Source organism: Cyphomyrmex costatus, unplaced genomic scaffold (assembly GCF_001594065.2).
Source record: "Cyphomyrmex costatus isolate MS0001 unplaced genomic scaffold, Ccosl1.0 scaffold273, whole genome shotgun sequence".
NCBI lineage: Eukaryota > Metazoa > Arthropoda > Insecta > Hymenoptera > Formicidae > Cyphomyrmex > Cyphomyrmex costatus.
In genome coordinates, this window is record NW_017276833.1 from 892,809 (window position 1) to 909,355 (window position 16,547).

Consider the following 16,547-nt stretch of genomic DNA (forward strand, 5'->3'; position numbering starts at 1 on the left):
TTACTCGTTTTAAAATTAAAGTTACAGTTACTCGTTATGGAATAAAGAATATTACGAGTTACCGTTACTAATTATCGCATTTTGAAAGTAACTCATTACAGTTACCGTTACTCTAAAGGTAACTTTTCGTTACTTTTCCGTTACTTTAACTGAAAATGCATAATCTTTATGTTCAATTGTGTGGTTTCGACCATTGTTTCGACTTTCTATGCGAAGCAAGAGCTACCTTTCACCACTAAATGGGTTGGGTTAGGTTATTTTTAACAGTCGTCGTGCCCCTCCACAGGGGGGGGGGGGCGGAACCCACTGCATCCATGCATACACTTCGCAACATTCAGTAATTTACAAAGTAGGTGTTTCCCATTTACCGGAATGACATATTATTGTATTATACGAAATTAGATTTTTGGTCTAAATATCTCAGAAACTATAAGAGACCGCCGCCTAGTTGTTGAGGCAAGGTTACTCAGAATCATGACCTTGACAACATATGTCAAGGTCAAGGTCATCGGAGCTGGGTCCCCTAAAGTGCATAATTACCCTATTAATCGGTTTGTAAGCAATAGAATTTTCTGAATTATTGATAATGTTTTTGAATTTTTCCGAGACATCTTTATGGTATGGAACTGTAAAGTGTAATTATTTATTTTTTTAATACCACCATTAGTTATATTATTTTTATTATTATTATAATGTTTTAAGCTATTAATTCTATTTTTGATAGAAGAAAATAGAAATTCTAAAGGATATGCATTATTAAGTAAAGTTTTGATTAATTCTATAATGTTTTTAGTATGAAATTTAGGATGTGATGATAAAATTATTCGGTCAATCAAGGAAATTATGACACACTTTTTATGATATTGGATGATTTGAAAAAAAGTTGATATACCTTCCAGAATTAGTCGGTTTTTTATACATATCAAAGAGAAATCTATCGTTTTTAACACCAACACTCACATCTAAAAAATTGATCCAATCATCAATGCTACACTCCAGTGTAAATTTAATTCTGTTATTATAAGAGTTAAAAGTGTTAAAAACTCGTTCAATATCCTTCTTAGGAATTGCTAATAATATATCATCGACATATCTTTGGTATATCGGAATGTCTACATCTATGGTTGATAAAATCTCAGTTTCTAAATCCTCCATTACAAGACCAGCCAATATCGGAGATAATGGAGAGCCCATAGGCATGCCGAAAATTTGTTCATAAAATTTATTATTAAATTTAAAATAAGTAGGATTAATAATAAGATTCAGAGCTTTTTTGAATTCTTCCATCGAAATTGAAGTATGTCTTGTGATGGTATTCCATCTTTTATCAGTACTTTGCATTATTAAATCAGTTGGAATGTTCGTGTACATAGCTACAACATCAAATGAAACTAAATCATAATTAGAATCGAGCTTTTTGCCATTTAATTTTTCAACTAATACGAAACTATTTTTAGTGTAACCTTTTGTATTTGTGATACTTTTTTCAATAATTTTTTAAAAAAAATTAGAGAAAGGATACATAGGCCTATTAATACAACTCACAATCATTCTAAGAGGAAAACCTGTCTTATGTATTTTTGTGAGACCATAAGCTCTCGGCAACACACCATCTGTGACTAATAGTTTTCTATATGTGAGTTGATCTATAAAACCTTTTTCTTTGAAACTTATTAGAATTTCCCTTGTACAGTTAGTCATTCGTTTTAATGGGTCTCTATTAATTAAAATAAGAGTCTATACAATAATTAAATGTGAATTTTTGCATTGCCCGAGAAAAACAAATCTATGTACTTTGTTATACACAATGGTTACCTCCTTAGACAGCGGACTTGTAATTTGCGTTTTTAAGTTATATTAAATATCGTGACATGTGCGAAAGCGACAACGGTTTGTTGTTAGCATACGAAGAGAAATGATTTTATTTCCTTAAATGTGATGAACAATATTTGGGAGTACAACAAGGTATCTTTATTATTTTCTTCTCTTCTTTTTTTCCTTTTTCTTCCTCCTTTTCTTTTTGCGAATCCTGCCAGCATTATTTTTGCTTCTCATTTAAGTTTACGCACATTACGTGCAGAAAAGTGAGTCCGCGTGCGTGTAAATATACATATTGTATCCATTTGAATAATTTTTATCTCTTACGAAGATGTGATTACGGTACATACGTAAATGAATTATACGTATTTCGTATTCGACCTATTAGTAAGTAATGTGAATAAGGTCTGATATGTATACTACTGATGTAGTACTGATGTATAGGACCTACAGTTTAACGCCGAATCCGAACGGCGTTGATGATCATAGATGTTTTGATCACCAGGTGGAGCCATTTTTTGGCTCATTAAACGCGAAAAATCGCGTTTGGGCGCACGTGGGATTGAACTCTGGTCTACAAATCGCGAGTCAATCGCACAGAGTGGTGAGCCACTCGACGCCACATTATTCGACCTATTAGTAATGTGAATAAGGTCTGCGTAGAATATGTGAACACGTATTTGATTTTCCATGTGGAATTTATCGTAAGTGCTACTTTCAATGGGGCAAATATCACATATTTTTATTTCGACTCTTTTGAGGAAGTGTTTCTAGATTTTATCAAAATTAAAGCTCTTTAGCCACAATCCAAATCTACTTATCTCAACTTTAAACATTTTTAGCTTTCATTAATTGATTTTTGACAACTGGCATCTTGCTTTGATTTTTCTTGTTCAGTCTGAATAGAAGCATCACGATTTTATTTCAATTTTTGTCAACTTCAGAGATTTTCACCAAGATTGAACATGGCGTCTTATCTCGTACATATATGTGTAGTTCTTTAGCTTGGAAATATACCTATACATTTAACATTAGAACTTAATTATTACATTACATTGTAATTTCCAATAACCGCACGAATTCTTTTCATTAAATTACTAATGTTAATACCAATGTTGATATTTTTAATATAAGGAGTTATTTACTTTGTTATCGTAATATTAAATTATAAGAACTTAGAGAATTATTTAATGTTAATACACCTCATAGAAAATAATATTTTTCTATGAAAATACAAGACTGACAAACGTTATTATTGTAATGTGAGTTTTTATAACGTTGTATAAATCCATAAATAAATATTTTTAATTTTTATGAATTGACCAATATATGTAACCACATAATTGATTAATCGTATATGTAATCATAATCAAGTAATCATTTTATCTAGTTATACCATGAGTCTGTTTTTTAATATGAATCACAAGTGAAAATGAGAATAGTTTTTGTAAATACTTTCAACTAAAATTATAACGGATTAGCGGATAATAATTATTTCAGAAATAAAAATAAAAATAATCTTATTATGGAACGATAAACAATCTCTCAAAGAACAAACGTTCTACAACAGATATGGATTAAACACCAAGCTGTTCTTCTATACCAAAGAAAAAAAAAGAATATCGCCTATAGGATCTTTGACGGAAGATTCTGAAGTACTTTGTAAACAGCAGTTAGAATCTGATATGCCTGATCGTATTGGATCTTTTATGAGATATCTAGAGTCGGAAATGAGGACACTTTCCAACAAAGCAGTGAAGAATTTAATACGAAAAATAACGGAATCCTTAATGCAGATACAAGATGAGTTAGACATATTGTGAAAACAAAACATTAATTGGTTTCTCGACCAACCTCTTTCGTAAATAATTAAACTAGAAAAAAAGAGAGAAAAGAGATAGATTTTAAATTGATTTAATACATTTTTGTTGTAATATTTGACTGTATATTGTGATGTATTTCATGTTATATTTTTTTTATCTGCAGTTCTTCAACAAAATAGCCCTTATTTTTTCTAAAAACCTAATAATCTTCAAAAACTAAAGAAAAAAACAATTTCTTTGCTTTGTAATATTTAGTTATGTGCTATGATATTTTTATTTTCTTTTTATGCAATAATAAATAGCTACCTAATGTGATATTATTTTAAGAAATCGCAGGCTGTGCGTAAAATAATTTTTGTAAGTTTGCCTAAAAGCTAATTGTACTATAATGTTAAATATTCTTTATATTTTGTTTGTAGTTATGTAGTATGTAATTGTTGTAATCATACTATTATTTTTGCGTTAGCTATTATCACAACAAATATGAAAGTACTTGTCAAATCCTCACACTGAAATTATAAGTACAAAAATGTATAAAATATATACATATTTTAATATTTTTGGAAATTATATTTGACATTCTCATTGTATTGATTACACTTCCCATTGCTCTCGAAAATTTGTTGTTTGTCACATTAATAATGGACCAACCAAAGAAAGAATCTCTTCAAAAGTTTGTGGAGACATTCTCATAAAGTTGAAGTAGGTTTCATGATCATACAAGCGGAGCTCCTGTATTAAATATTCTCAGTTTCCATGAGTTGGTCTCGTTTTAAGTATGGGACGCTCCCAGAATCGATGAAACCTTCGATTTTCCACCTTCGATTTACGTTTTATTCGTCTATGCAATATTATCATGCCATTTTCGTTCGAAAACGCTGTCGATTGCCCTCCATGATTTTAAGTTACGCGTGGTTACGTGCTCGATTTGCTCTCTCATGCGTTGATTTGCGGTGACGCTGACGTTTCAACCCTTTATACATTTATAACTTTTATTAAAAAATTTGTTAATAATTAAAAATTTCTTTTCATAATTCTTTTCACAACTAAACAAACGTTTTTTTATTTTATTTAAAAATTAAAGAGATTTCGCGAAGATTTTAATATTATATTATTACATAATTTTAATATTACATATTATTATAATATAATTGTACGTATAAATACCATAAATAATATTTTTCTAACTCCCGGACATACATAATGCAAAATATGCGAACATAAAAAGACTGCGTTTTATTTCGTATAAAAAGTACAAAATTATTCTTATATGTACATAATAATACATAGGTAGTTAAGATATCTACAAGGATACTCGAAGTAATTTGCCACACTGCGATTCTTCGCTTTCATTCTAAATCCCTTACTCTCTTTTCTACATTTTTGCCCAAATCACATAAAAAAACAAATCACACAATGCCGAAAAATCGTCGTTCTTTTACATCAGCATTTAATCGTTGACATTAATTATCGCGTAAGCAACATACAGACCTAAATCAATTCTTTTTCCTTCATCACGAAATGACAATAAAGTTAAATTCGATTCAATTAATGCTCCACTCGAGACGTACGTTATATTGTAATGCAAAAAGCTTTTTTTATCCGCAATAGACAAAATCTTGAATATATATTACCACGTTGTGTACGGTTTCTCGAAAAAGAAACTTTGCATCCGGACGTGGATTAAACATTTTTAAACATTTCGAGAAATAGCTTTTAGAGCTAATTAAAACGTCGAGAAAGTAGAGTCGTCGATAGAATCGGTGCCGTCGGAGTTGCTCTCGGCGGCGTCTACGAAGGCTGTCGAGAGATCACCGGCCAGCTTGCTAACGGCTCCGGAGGTCACGTCGTACATGAAGATTTCCTTGTCACCTTGACCGTCACCATCTCTCGGCCTAAAACATCGCAGTGAATCCGAGTGAAAGCGCGCAGCCTCTTCGCGAATTCCTCGACTTTCGAGCAGATTCACGAGACGGACGAACCGTCGATTATAATATGATACGCAACAAGATGAGATTTATATTAACATTTAATACACACGAGAGGTCATTCTTACCTCTTGTTAATTTTAAATAATTCATTGTGTATATAAACGTCATCATTAATTACTTGATGCTTCGATTTTATTGAAGAAATTTGCACGAATGATCCAAACGTGTGTATTAAGATCGAGTTAATAATAGCATTTTCTTCCTCTTTTTATTAACAGAACAATTAATGATAACACTAGTTAACAAAAAATTCTTTTTTTCAATCACTTTGGGACCAGACTTTGTGTTTCCTAGTATAGATTTTTGGATGTGGAAGACGATGCTGCAAGCAAAAAAATTCTAGTACATCAGATTTACAAGATAATTGATGTTTAATATGTAAAAAATAGTTTTTTTGGTGACATTTAATATCTTTTTTTTTATAAAGAAGGTTAACGTTATCTTGAAATTTCGATCAGGAGTTATGAATGTATTGTTCATCTCCCCTAAAATGCTTTTTTCTATTCATTACTTTACTTTTTAGCCACGTTATGAAGGATTAAAGATACTTATAATTGTTTTGTTATTTAATTTTAAATTATGATATACTTATTTCTTCATAAAATTGCCAAGTTCTACTTTTATTTTATTACTCTTTGGGTAGAGATTTCTTTTGTTATCATGTTTTTATTGCTTGTTCCATTATGAAAATGGAAGCACTTACTAAAAAAATGTTTAAAAATGTGGCCATAAAAACCATTTTTTATGTATTAAACCTCAATTATCTTGGAAATCTGACATGCTAGAATTTTTTCACTTGCGACATCGTTTTCAGCGTCCAAAAATTTATAAGAGACACGTAGTCCGGTCCGCAGAGTAATTTTTTGCTGTAAACTAGTGTAATTATAAGTTTTAAACCAAGTTTAGTTAATAAGAAGCTCGTGTGTGGTAAGTTGAAATCAATAAACTACGTATAGCCATTGAGAACTAGGGTAATAAAGCTACGACCTCGGTGAAACGCACATTCCCTCCGTTTTTGCCAACTTTCGATTGGCAGCAGTCGGGAATAAAAAGTTAATGGAATGAATAGTCGATCAGCGTGAAAATAGAAAAAATTCCAAGTACGATGATCATTGCTGCGAAATTATAAATTTGGAAGATGTTAAAGAATTTAGTGACTGCTTATAATAATGTTAAAGAAATTAAATATAAAAGATATATTAAAATTGTTATTTCATTAAAAATAGAATAGAAGATAAACCCACACAGAGCACACTTTAGCCGAGGGACGTCCTTAGGATGTAGATCGTCCTCTGGATGTCTTTAGGACATCCCTTGGAGGTCTGATGTGCTCATGAGAAAATAAAGAAATTTTTATTTTATCAGTAAAACATGATAATCATCTATAAAGTCGGAAAATAAAATAAATCATCTGAAATCTATCGACTCTTCCATCGCGAATGCAGATACGGTGATGTAACGTGTCGATTTTTTTTAGAAAGCGGCACTGGAGAAGCAACAGATATCTAAAAGTGCCTGAAGCGTCAAGAGGAAATGAATCACGACAATTTTATTACGCGTACAAGCATCACGTTTAATACTTACATAGTCACCAGAAGTACGACGGATTGTCTCTGTGGCTCGGTGCGGCTCTCCTGTTCGAGCCACTTCTTGTAGTTCTCCGCGGTAGGCTTCTTCACGAGTTGCTTGAGGGTGTCTCCGGCGAGAAACTTGACCGGCTGCGCGTCGCCGCCGGTCTTCCTGCTGCGCCGCTGAGACTCCGCGATCTCCCTCTCCTCGCCGGGAAAGTCGTAGTCGACGGGTGCCAGCACCACGACGCTCGAGATCTTACGGCCGTTGAGTTCCGGCACGTCCGGTATCGGGAAGGATGCGCCGCTCACTTTAAGCGGCAAATAACGATTGTACTGCGAGGCATCCCCGCGCGTTCCCACGGTCACCGGCTCCAGCCGGGTCGCGTCGTCCCGTATATGCTGCTCCGCCACGGCTCGGCCTTGCTCCGTATTCGGATCAAAGCGTACTACTTTCATCTCCACGCCACCGGGCCGCAAGGTGGCTTGCTCGAACTTGGTCGCGTTACCACCGCGATTGGCAGCGGCGGTCACCTTCTTCTGCGTTGTCTTCAACGGCCTCTTGATGATCGCCGGCACGGGCTCGCTGCCGGCGGCGATCGCCGCACCGCCCCCGGCACCGTAGAAATTCGCCAGAGCTTCCGGCGGCAGTTTGTCGATCGGAATGTCGCCGATCTTGTCATAATCAAGAATCTGGATATCGGCATTGCCTAAAATACCAGAGCTCAGCAGCTGCTCTCTGATGTCATCCGGCACCTCGTCCGGTAGATTCGCTATGTTCTCTTTGATCTTGGCCACCTTATTCGGCGAGAGCGTCTTCGTGCTAGTCGACGCTTCGGTAGTCGTAGTGCTGCTGGTTGTAGTCGTACTTGTAGTTGTCGGTAAGAACGTTTTAGCGGTCGGCGGGGAGTTGAACTCTTCGGAAGGACTGACCGGGGTCGCGTAGATCTTCTGCGAGGGATTATTCTGGAACAATGGCCGGCCCCATATCGATTGTTGCTGAGTGAAAGTGGTCGTTGCGGTCGTTTGCGGTCGTTGTTGCGATGCCGGAAGCGTTTGCAAGAAGAAGCTTTGCTGACTACTTTGATGAGACTGCTTCGTGTTTAAGCGCTGGTTTAATTGTTGCTGCAGACCGTCACCGGAGATAAAATGATTTGTTAAACTTCCAGACAGTTGCTGGGAGTCGTGAAGGGCATTGAACGGTTGCGGGGATACAAACTGGTTTTGGGAAAGTTCGGGAAACGCCGTTGGTTGAACTAACGTGGGATTTGGTGGAAACGGACCGGGATGAAGAGGATTTTCTTGGATCGCGTAATGCTGTTCTAGCTTGGGCACGGCCTTGAAGATTTCACCTCCTGGTCGTTGAGATGATAATTGTGACTGCAATTGTGGCTGCAATTGTGGTTGCAATTGTGACTGTAATTGCGGCTGTTGAAGCTGCACCTGATTATACTTAAGCTGCGTACGATATCGTTGTTGTTCCTGAAGAAACTTGAGCTCTTGCTCCTGTTTCCGCCTGCGTTGCTCCTGTAAACGCTGCAATTCTTGCAATCGCTGCTGCTCCTGCTGCCGATGTTGTTCTTGCAAGCGTTGTTGTTCCTGCAATCGTTGTTGTTCTTGAAGCCTTTGATGCTCTTGTTGCCTCTGATGTTCCTGTTGTCTCTGCTGCTCCAGCAATCTCTGTTGCTCGACTTGTCTCTGCTGCTCCAAGAATCTCTGATGTTCTTGATGTCGCTGCTGCTCATGCTGTCGTTGATGTTCCCGTTGCTTCGATAGTTCTTGCTGTCGTCGTTGCTCGTGGTAACGTTGTTTCTCCAATTCCTGCGGTTTAAATTGGGGTAAAGATTGCGGCGGAAGCTCCACGTTGAAGCCATTCTGTCTGGATAACTGTTGCTGTTCCGAATTAAAACCACCAGATCTGACCAGTAATGGTTGCTGACTGGGCGGTTCTGCAAAATTATTTTGTAGCAACGACAATGGTCGATTCTGTACTTGAACGCTTTGATGCGATACCGACAGCGCAGATGGGAATCCCGGTTGCTGCGGATGATTGATATTGACGTGATGTGGTGGTGGGCCAAAATTGTTGAACGTCGCGCGTTGTTGTACTTCTGGGAGACCCTGAATAGTTATGGGATGACGTTGCAGTGGTCTCGATGGCGGCGATAGTGGCGGTAGTGGGTTTCTCAAGGATTGCTGAGGTGGGAACGTTTGATGATGCAGCGGCAATTGCTGCTGCTGCTGCTGTTGCTGCTGCTGCTGTTGTGGTTGTTGTTGTTGCAAAAATGTCGTTGCTTGCGCTTGCGGTGGAAATGAATTGATAATGCGCTGTTGCGGAAATGCGGGCGGCACTCGTGGGGATTGCGGTGGCTGCAGCGGTTGATAAGGGCCATGCTGTCTCTTCGGCGCTCCTGGCGACGTTGTTGGCTTGCTGACGTGCTGTTGAGTGCTGCCTCCAGGCGTATCCAGATCGCTACGCTTGTTATGATTGTTGGGTGGCACTTGCTCGGTACCGAAAGTCACGCGGATACCACTACTGCCAGAATGGTACACTTCGCTATCGGGTCGAATGATGGCGCGTAAAGTCGTCGATGGTTCCGGAGGCGGTGCCGGTGTCACTGTATTCGTCGGCTCTTCTGCATACGGTGCTGGGTTGTCCGGCTTAATTTCCTCGTGCTCCTCCACAGGTGTTAGAGCGGGGATTGGTGGATCGTAAACTACGCGAGTTTTATCACCGTATCCCTTTTTCTTCTCGTATTTTACGTAGAAGACTTGGATGGGTTCCTTGGTAGGTCGCGGTTGAGAAGAAAGTGGTAGCGGCGCCGGAGTTGGGAGAGTCTCATTAGATTCTTTGATGATAATCTCGATAATCGGCTCAGGTTCCGTCTGATAATAGCTCAATGGAGTCTCTTCATATAAATCGTCATTCTTCGGGCTCGCCAAGGGATTGTACAAAGGATCTCTCTGAGAATATTGCACTATCGGTTCCATTTGCACCGCATATGGCGGCAGACGACCCGCCTTTCGTAGAAAGGCGAGTTGTTGACGTTTGTCGCGATTCTTCGACGACGAGCTTTCCTCTTTGGCGAGGGTCGCGACGACGAAGAGCGTCGCCGTGAGAAGTCTCTGAAAGGAGAAAGAGATCAGCGAGTTGACAGAACATCTTTTTACATTGCGATATTGTCAGTCTGATAAAACTAACGTATATATTATTCACTTAAAAATTTGCGGTACAAATATAATTTTGTACTTCAGGTTTTAATAAAGTTTTAATTATTTTGTTTTAAATTAATAATTCGATTTTCTGTAAAGTAAGCAGCATATGTGTCGCTTTGTCAGTTTTTCGACACACACGATAAGGTAAATTCAAGAAGGTGGACTTAACGCGTTCTGATAACCGAGTAACCTGTTTAATAACCAGAAAACTCATTGATGGCCTTAACGGGCTTTGAATCGATTGGTATGCTAGCAAGATCAAGAAACAGTTAGCCTGATAAGCGATTCCCAGTCATGACTATGTTCTCGATATGGCAAGAACAGCTTGCGGATGTTTCTCTTTTCTCTGAAATCGTTCGAATCCCAAACTTCCACTACTAGAAGATTGCAAGCTTTCATATGTTCTACTGACAGTCTTTGGTCTTGATTTTAAACAAACACATAATGATACAATAATAAATAATAATAAAATAATAATTTTATTTTTATCAAACAAAAATAAAAACTGTTCATTTTTTATCACCTTTTAACTGTTTCATTAAATTTTTCATTCTAGTATATGTATACAATTTTTAATATAATAGTAATAATATTATAATATTTCTGTATTATATAAAAGTATATATATTATAGTATTTCAAAACTGCATACAGTAAATCAAAGCGACTTATTCTTATTGAAAGTTTGTCGCTATTCTTTCCTATGATCCTAAAAACACCATTCCATGCAATAGGATGCTATCCACGTACTCGATTAATCCTTTAAAGTCCATCCACCAAGAAGTGGGTGACGGAAAAAGAGAAAGAGAATCAAAGTTTAAGATCGGCGCGTTTCACCTCGAGAATTCGGTGCCTCTCTTGGTGTTGGTTTAATATATTCGAACGAGGCCCCGCGAGCACCTCTTTTCGACACGAAAACCGTCCGCCTCGGGCGTCGCAAGACCGCCCGAGGGTAAATCGCTATTAAACGGCCGTTGATCTCCGCAGAACGATTAGCGATCGTATCGTTGCCGGTCGCGTCTGCTACGATTTATTAGAGCACTTTCCCTCGTGCGTGAGAGTCGATACGCTCACTGATTATAAATGATAGATACCGCGGGGGGTCCCGGTATCGCGCGCGACATGCTTATTACGATGAAAGTACAAGCGTTTCTCCATCCAAGCGGTCCATCCACCCTCTTCGCGCCCTGTTATAATTACCAGCTTGGCGAACCGCATTGCTGCGATCGTTTCTCGGGCTCTTCCTCGTGGGGGAGATTCACACACACACTTCTCACCGGCCAAATTCCTCGCGTTAGAGGCGGCTGACTCGCGACATGACACCGCTCGAGACGATCAGACGTGCCTTGGCTGAACGATACCGAGCGGAACCTCGCATGGGAACTGAGGACAGATCTGGGCCCAGGGGCCCGTTTCTCCCTACCCGGTGCCACCACCACCGGCGGCCACCGCTCTTCATGAAGCTCCTCTCTAATATCGAAGACGTTGGAGCAGCACCTTTCTCCTCAGACACTCGCTCCTCGTTCGTGCCTGTTATACACGTGGACGCGTACGTAAATGGAAACGGTGGAGGAAAAAAGAAAGAGGAGACGTGTATCTTCTTCGCATACGTGACGACAACTTTCTTCAAATCCGCCCGACCACGCGATCGACCGTAGGAGGGGACTATTATACTAAGCGCGTCCTCACTTTTCTACGACCTCCAAGGCCCATCGAAACCGAAACTCACCTTTCCTCCTCGTCTCAACCAGGAGTTATTCGGTGAAAGAACGTAATGGATCTTAATGCCGGTAGACCGGAGGGGAGCGGTGGCGGATTACTTTCGCTACGGTACTGAGCCTCACTAAACTACGACTTCCTGGAGACAAGTGATTGTTTCCGATCCGTTCGGTAATCCTTATGTGTCTGCGAGAAAAGATATATCTGCAGGTCGAATCGGATGTCGCTCCAAATCGGTTGATGATAATTTGCGCTGGATGGCTCTTGCTCACGAACGATCCATCTTGATGGACGTTTACAATTAAGGCTGTCGCAATTATAATATCATTAGCATTTCTAAACTTTAATGTGGATCTTGCCTCTCTCCTAGAATTTTATCAGTCGCACCGACTTTCATGAATGTAGACAGCAGTACAGATTGCACCTTGCAAACGAATTCTATTGTACGAAAACGCAAGCTTCGCTGATTTCGCAGAAGAGCGAGAGAACCTTTCTTATTCCTGTTAGAGAATATGTTCTACAATAAAACGCGTAACATCGCAGATGGAACGACATTAATCGTGTTGTATCGCACGATCAATCTTCTCTTTCTATATGCACTTTTAAAATATGTTTTTATAACTTTGAACCATTATGTCTTTAAAAAAGTGTACAAGATGTGCGTTTATAAATATTTCAATCTTCCGTTAGCAATCTGTTTTTTCAAAATTTTTATACAAAGAAGGGCAGAATTTTTCTTGCTAATATATACATTTTTAAACAAATTTTCACATTTTTCCCCTATTTTCATTCAAATTTCAATTTTTATTAAACAAAGGTTTTAACATTTGAGTTTTAAAACACCTAAATTACAGACGGAGGATTAAAATAGTAATGTGACATTCTGCAGAATTGTGTTTTTCTTACCTCTTTTATAGAAAAGATTTCGCATATAATTCCTGACATTAATTCAGATCCTCTTACATCAACGGACTTGTGACGGATGGTTCTGATCTGATAAATTACATGAAACATTTTTCCAAGCATGATGTCGAAGCTGCGGCGGTATGAAGTAACTCGTTGGCAAGAAATCACACAGGAGATTGTATATAAGTCATGTTCGCCATTGCGAAAGGTGCAGATTCAGTGAAGCAATTGAACGGGATGACCCGCTAGAGACCTCCCCCAGTTGCAAAAGTGCCCTGCAGTGTGCCGCAGGCATCTCATGTACGTGTTTGCGCAACTTGCTTCGTTCCAGATCGGTCATTAGATCATCAAAGCCGCGATGATTTCTATATCTATATATTTATTTTCTAACTCCTCTTAAAAAAAAAAAAGATCTATCGTTTCGCAAGGAACGACCGACGACCGACAAGCGAGTCGTAAAAATTTCGAAAGTTACGAAAGAATTTGCGATAGGAGTTGAATCTTTTTTTCCTTTTCCGTATATCTTAGTATCGATGTTCATCAATTTCGGGCACCAATTCCGGCATTCGAGTCTCCGGACATCGAGATTGGACGTCGCGCGTCCTACTTGGAAACTTTCACTTATATGTCGGCGTAAGCGGATCCGAATAGCAGCCGGCAGGCTCGAAGATGATAAATACAGGATCCATCTGACCGCCCGAGACGGTCAGTGATCTGCGAGCCAAGAAGATATTTCACGCTGACTTACCGTTGTATTTCGCTGGGAAACGATATCGTTCTTAAGACGTCCTTCTAAGCGTACATAATTTCGCACGCGAGGACGATTTATCACTTTTCCACGGTACCATGCGGGTGATGCGATGGTGTCTTAACCATTTCTAATCTGTTTACTCAGTCAACTCTGTTTTTCGAAGACGCTCTCTCTCTCTCTCTCTCTCTCTCTCTCTCTCTCTCTCTCTCTCTCTTTCCGCATGCTATCTGTCTCTCAATTTTTATCTTCTTTATTTTTAAATTTTTTTATTTTATTGACTCAACCGTATGTATATTGATTTTTAGCGCTTGAAAGAATTTGATTCTAAAACGCTTAAATAAATAACCATCTCTCTCGTTCTCTCTCTCTCTCTCTCTCTCTTTTTTCTCTTTCTCCTTTAACATGACAAATGTATTGTCACATAACCATCCAACTTTCCTTTCATTATAAAGTTAATTGCTCAATTTTCGATGTTAAATAATTTCACACAATTCAGTCGTGAAATTTAAATTTCCGTTAAGGAAGCTATTCAGAATAAAGCGATACCGCGAAAAGCAAGATCTCGCCATTGTCGAGTTTCTCATCCTATGCAAAGTAAACGTAATTAAAATAATCAACTGTTTCATTCGTCTAAACATCGAGATCACCTATCAATTCACGATATCCTGCCGATGTTAATCGCAGGAAATGTTGTACAACAAATGTGTCTGCTTAGGAAAACTGTTGCGTGTAGAAACGACACTTTCTAATCGGTTTGCAAGACGACCACCACGATTATGTTTATCTAATTAAATCAGTCTATTTGCGAGATCAGCTCTAGGAAAAATTTTACGGCGCTTCGTTGTTGTACATTTTACCTCTTGCGTGTTACAGGCATGTTTCGTATTATGTTACATCGTTATTGCATCTTGCTATCGAGCCTATTCATGCGGAGCGTGGAAACTCCCCTCGGAAGACGATGGCTGGTGTCGCGTAGTCTTCGCGATTGCGAGACCACTCTCTGTTACTGCGATGACGGTAAAAGATTGCGAATTTGATTCTCCTAGTTCTCACGAAGAATACGATCCTCTTATATGCTAACGATATACAGTTCTTCGAGAGCAATCCGCTCATGAGCAATAGCGTAACTGTTGAAGAGTGAAAGTGCCATAAAGTGGGACGTTGCGAGAATAACGCTCGCTCTTATAATTAATAAACAAAGCCTACAAACGGTTCTCATCGTCCATGCGATTGTGCCTTCGACGCGACATTTTTACGAGACCTTGCCGAGTGTCGTTATCCATACTAGGTTGATGATCGAGACCTTTCTCACGCTCGCTTTTTCTGTAGGCATCTCGCGTGATGGCTATAAAATAGAACTAACAATGAAGTTATGAAAATTTATAGAGTTCTAGTTATGATTACAAGTTAATAAACGGATAAATACATGTGGAAAGAACAGTTTTGCTGAAGTATTAGGTGTACAAATTAGTTCGGTCCGTCTTTTGTGTTCAAAAATGCATTTGTTTCAAAACAAAATGAATGAACTATGAAATGGCTACTACTTTTTTCCATCTCTTAGGTAATTTCCGAATTCCGTCTCGACAAAATGACTCGTCTTTGGAGGCGATCGTCTTTTGGAAAACGGACCGAACTAATTTGTACTCCGAATATTTGAAAATATAACAGATCTAAAGATAATTTTTTGTTTGGACCATCAAAATAATTATGAAGGACGCTTAAATCGGTGGATAGTTATCGACTCTTCTATCAAAACGTTTATATAATTATTATGTGTATTTTATATAACGATATTTGATAAGCTACAACAAATTTATTTTCAGATTTGTATGTATAGCTAAATTTTTTGATATACTTCAGCAAAACTTTTCAATTATTTTTATATATACTTTTGTGTACCGTTTAATTTTTCTAGAATATTGGTTAAAAATATTAAAATCGTTTTGTTAAAATGCAACGTATTTTTTTCACTAAAAATAGTAAAAGTTTTAGGATGGATTGTACAGATAGAAAAAATAAAATCAGAAAAATGACGCAGAGATTAGGATTAGATTTTAAGTGGATTAAAAGTGATAAAGATTTAGACCTTTTAACAATTTTGTTGCAACTCGATGATTCGTTCTTGATTAAAAAAGTTTCTCATTTTATTTTGACTGCACGTATCTGCAGCGGTAATCCGATTACCAAATATGCGGATTGAATCGGCTTGCGGTAACCTTAATTCACTAGGTAGAAAATTCTCACTCGCGTTTTTCAACGTGAGAAAAATCTTTCGTTACACCTACAAAAGTGTTACACACCATAGGCGTTAATTCGAGTTTTAATTAATTAAAGAACGGAGCCAACCGAAACTGACACGCGACGCGACGCAGCCGTAAAAGTCACGCCGGTGGCTTTTATTCCCGGCAAAATTTACGGAACGGTAAAACGTCGCGGTTTTTCATATAACTGGAGTTTAAAACGCCCCGCGGCTCTGGCCATCCGTAATAGAGGAGAAGTTTTAACGCCACTCTCCGGTCATCCGCGGGCATCGGTTCTATCGGCGGAAAATGCATATAACTGCACGTTATATAATTACACACTGCGGGCCGTATCAGACGAAAAATTTTGCCGGTAATTGATGTTACACCCGAGGCACTTTCTATTTCAGGTGCAGCGGATTTCTTACTTCACGCCTGCATATACAGGTATACATACCGGCGACCGGCGCGAGAATCGATCTTGTCGGGAAAGGGAAAAGAGGGTGAAAAAGAATC

The 16,547-nt window shown here is 38.4% G+C and overlaps 1 protein-coding gene across 1 annotated transcript; it reads right to left on the reverse strand.

Moving 5' to 3' along the window:
* Nucleotides 1-5,367: 5,367 nt before the first annotated feature.
* Nucleotides 5,368-15,345, reverse strand: LOC108774702 (uncharacterized). Its single transcript, XM_018540862.1, has 6 exons — nucleotides 15,336-15,345; nucleotides 15,002-15,136; nucleotides 10,684-10,838; nucleotides 9,502-10,326; nucleotides 7,217-9,444; nucleotides 5,368-5,536 (listed from the first exon to the last, which is right to left on the reverse strand). The coding sequence occupies exons 1-6, from the start codon at nucleotides 15,343-15,345 to the stop codon at nucleotides 5,368-5,370; spliced, it is 3,522 nt and encodes a 1,173-aa protein (XP_018396364.1).
* Nucleotides 15,346-16,547: the final 1,202 nt, after the last annotated feature.

What these genes read in the sequence shown, in the direction of transcription:
- LOC108774702 (XM_018540862.1), bottom strand. An exon ending in TCGCATGGACGATGAGAACC is followed by an intron (nt 10,839 to 15,001) that starts GTTTGTAGGCTT and finishes TTTAAAATCAAG; the next exon opens with ACCAAAGACTGTCAGTAGAA. An exon ending in GTCGTACTTCTGGTGACTAT is followed by an intron (nt 5,537 to 7,216) that starts GTAAGTATTAAA and finishes GCGATGTTTTAG; the next exon opens with GCCGAGAGATGGTGACGGTC.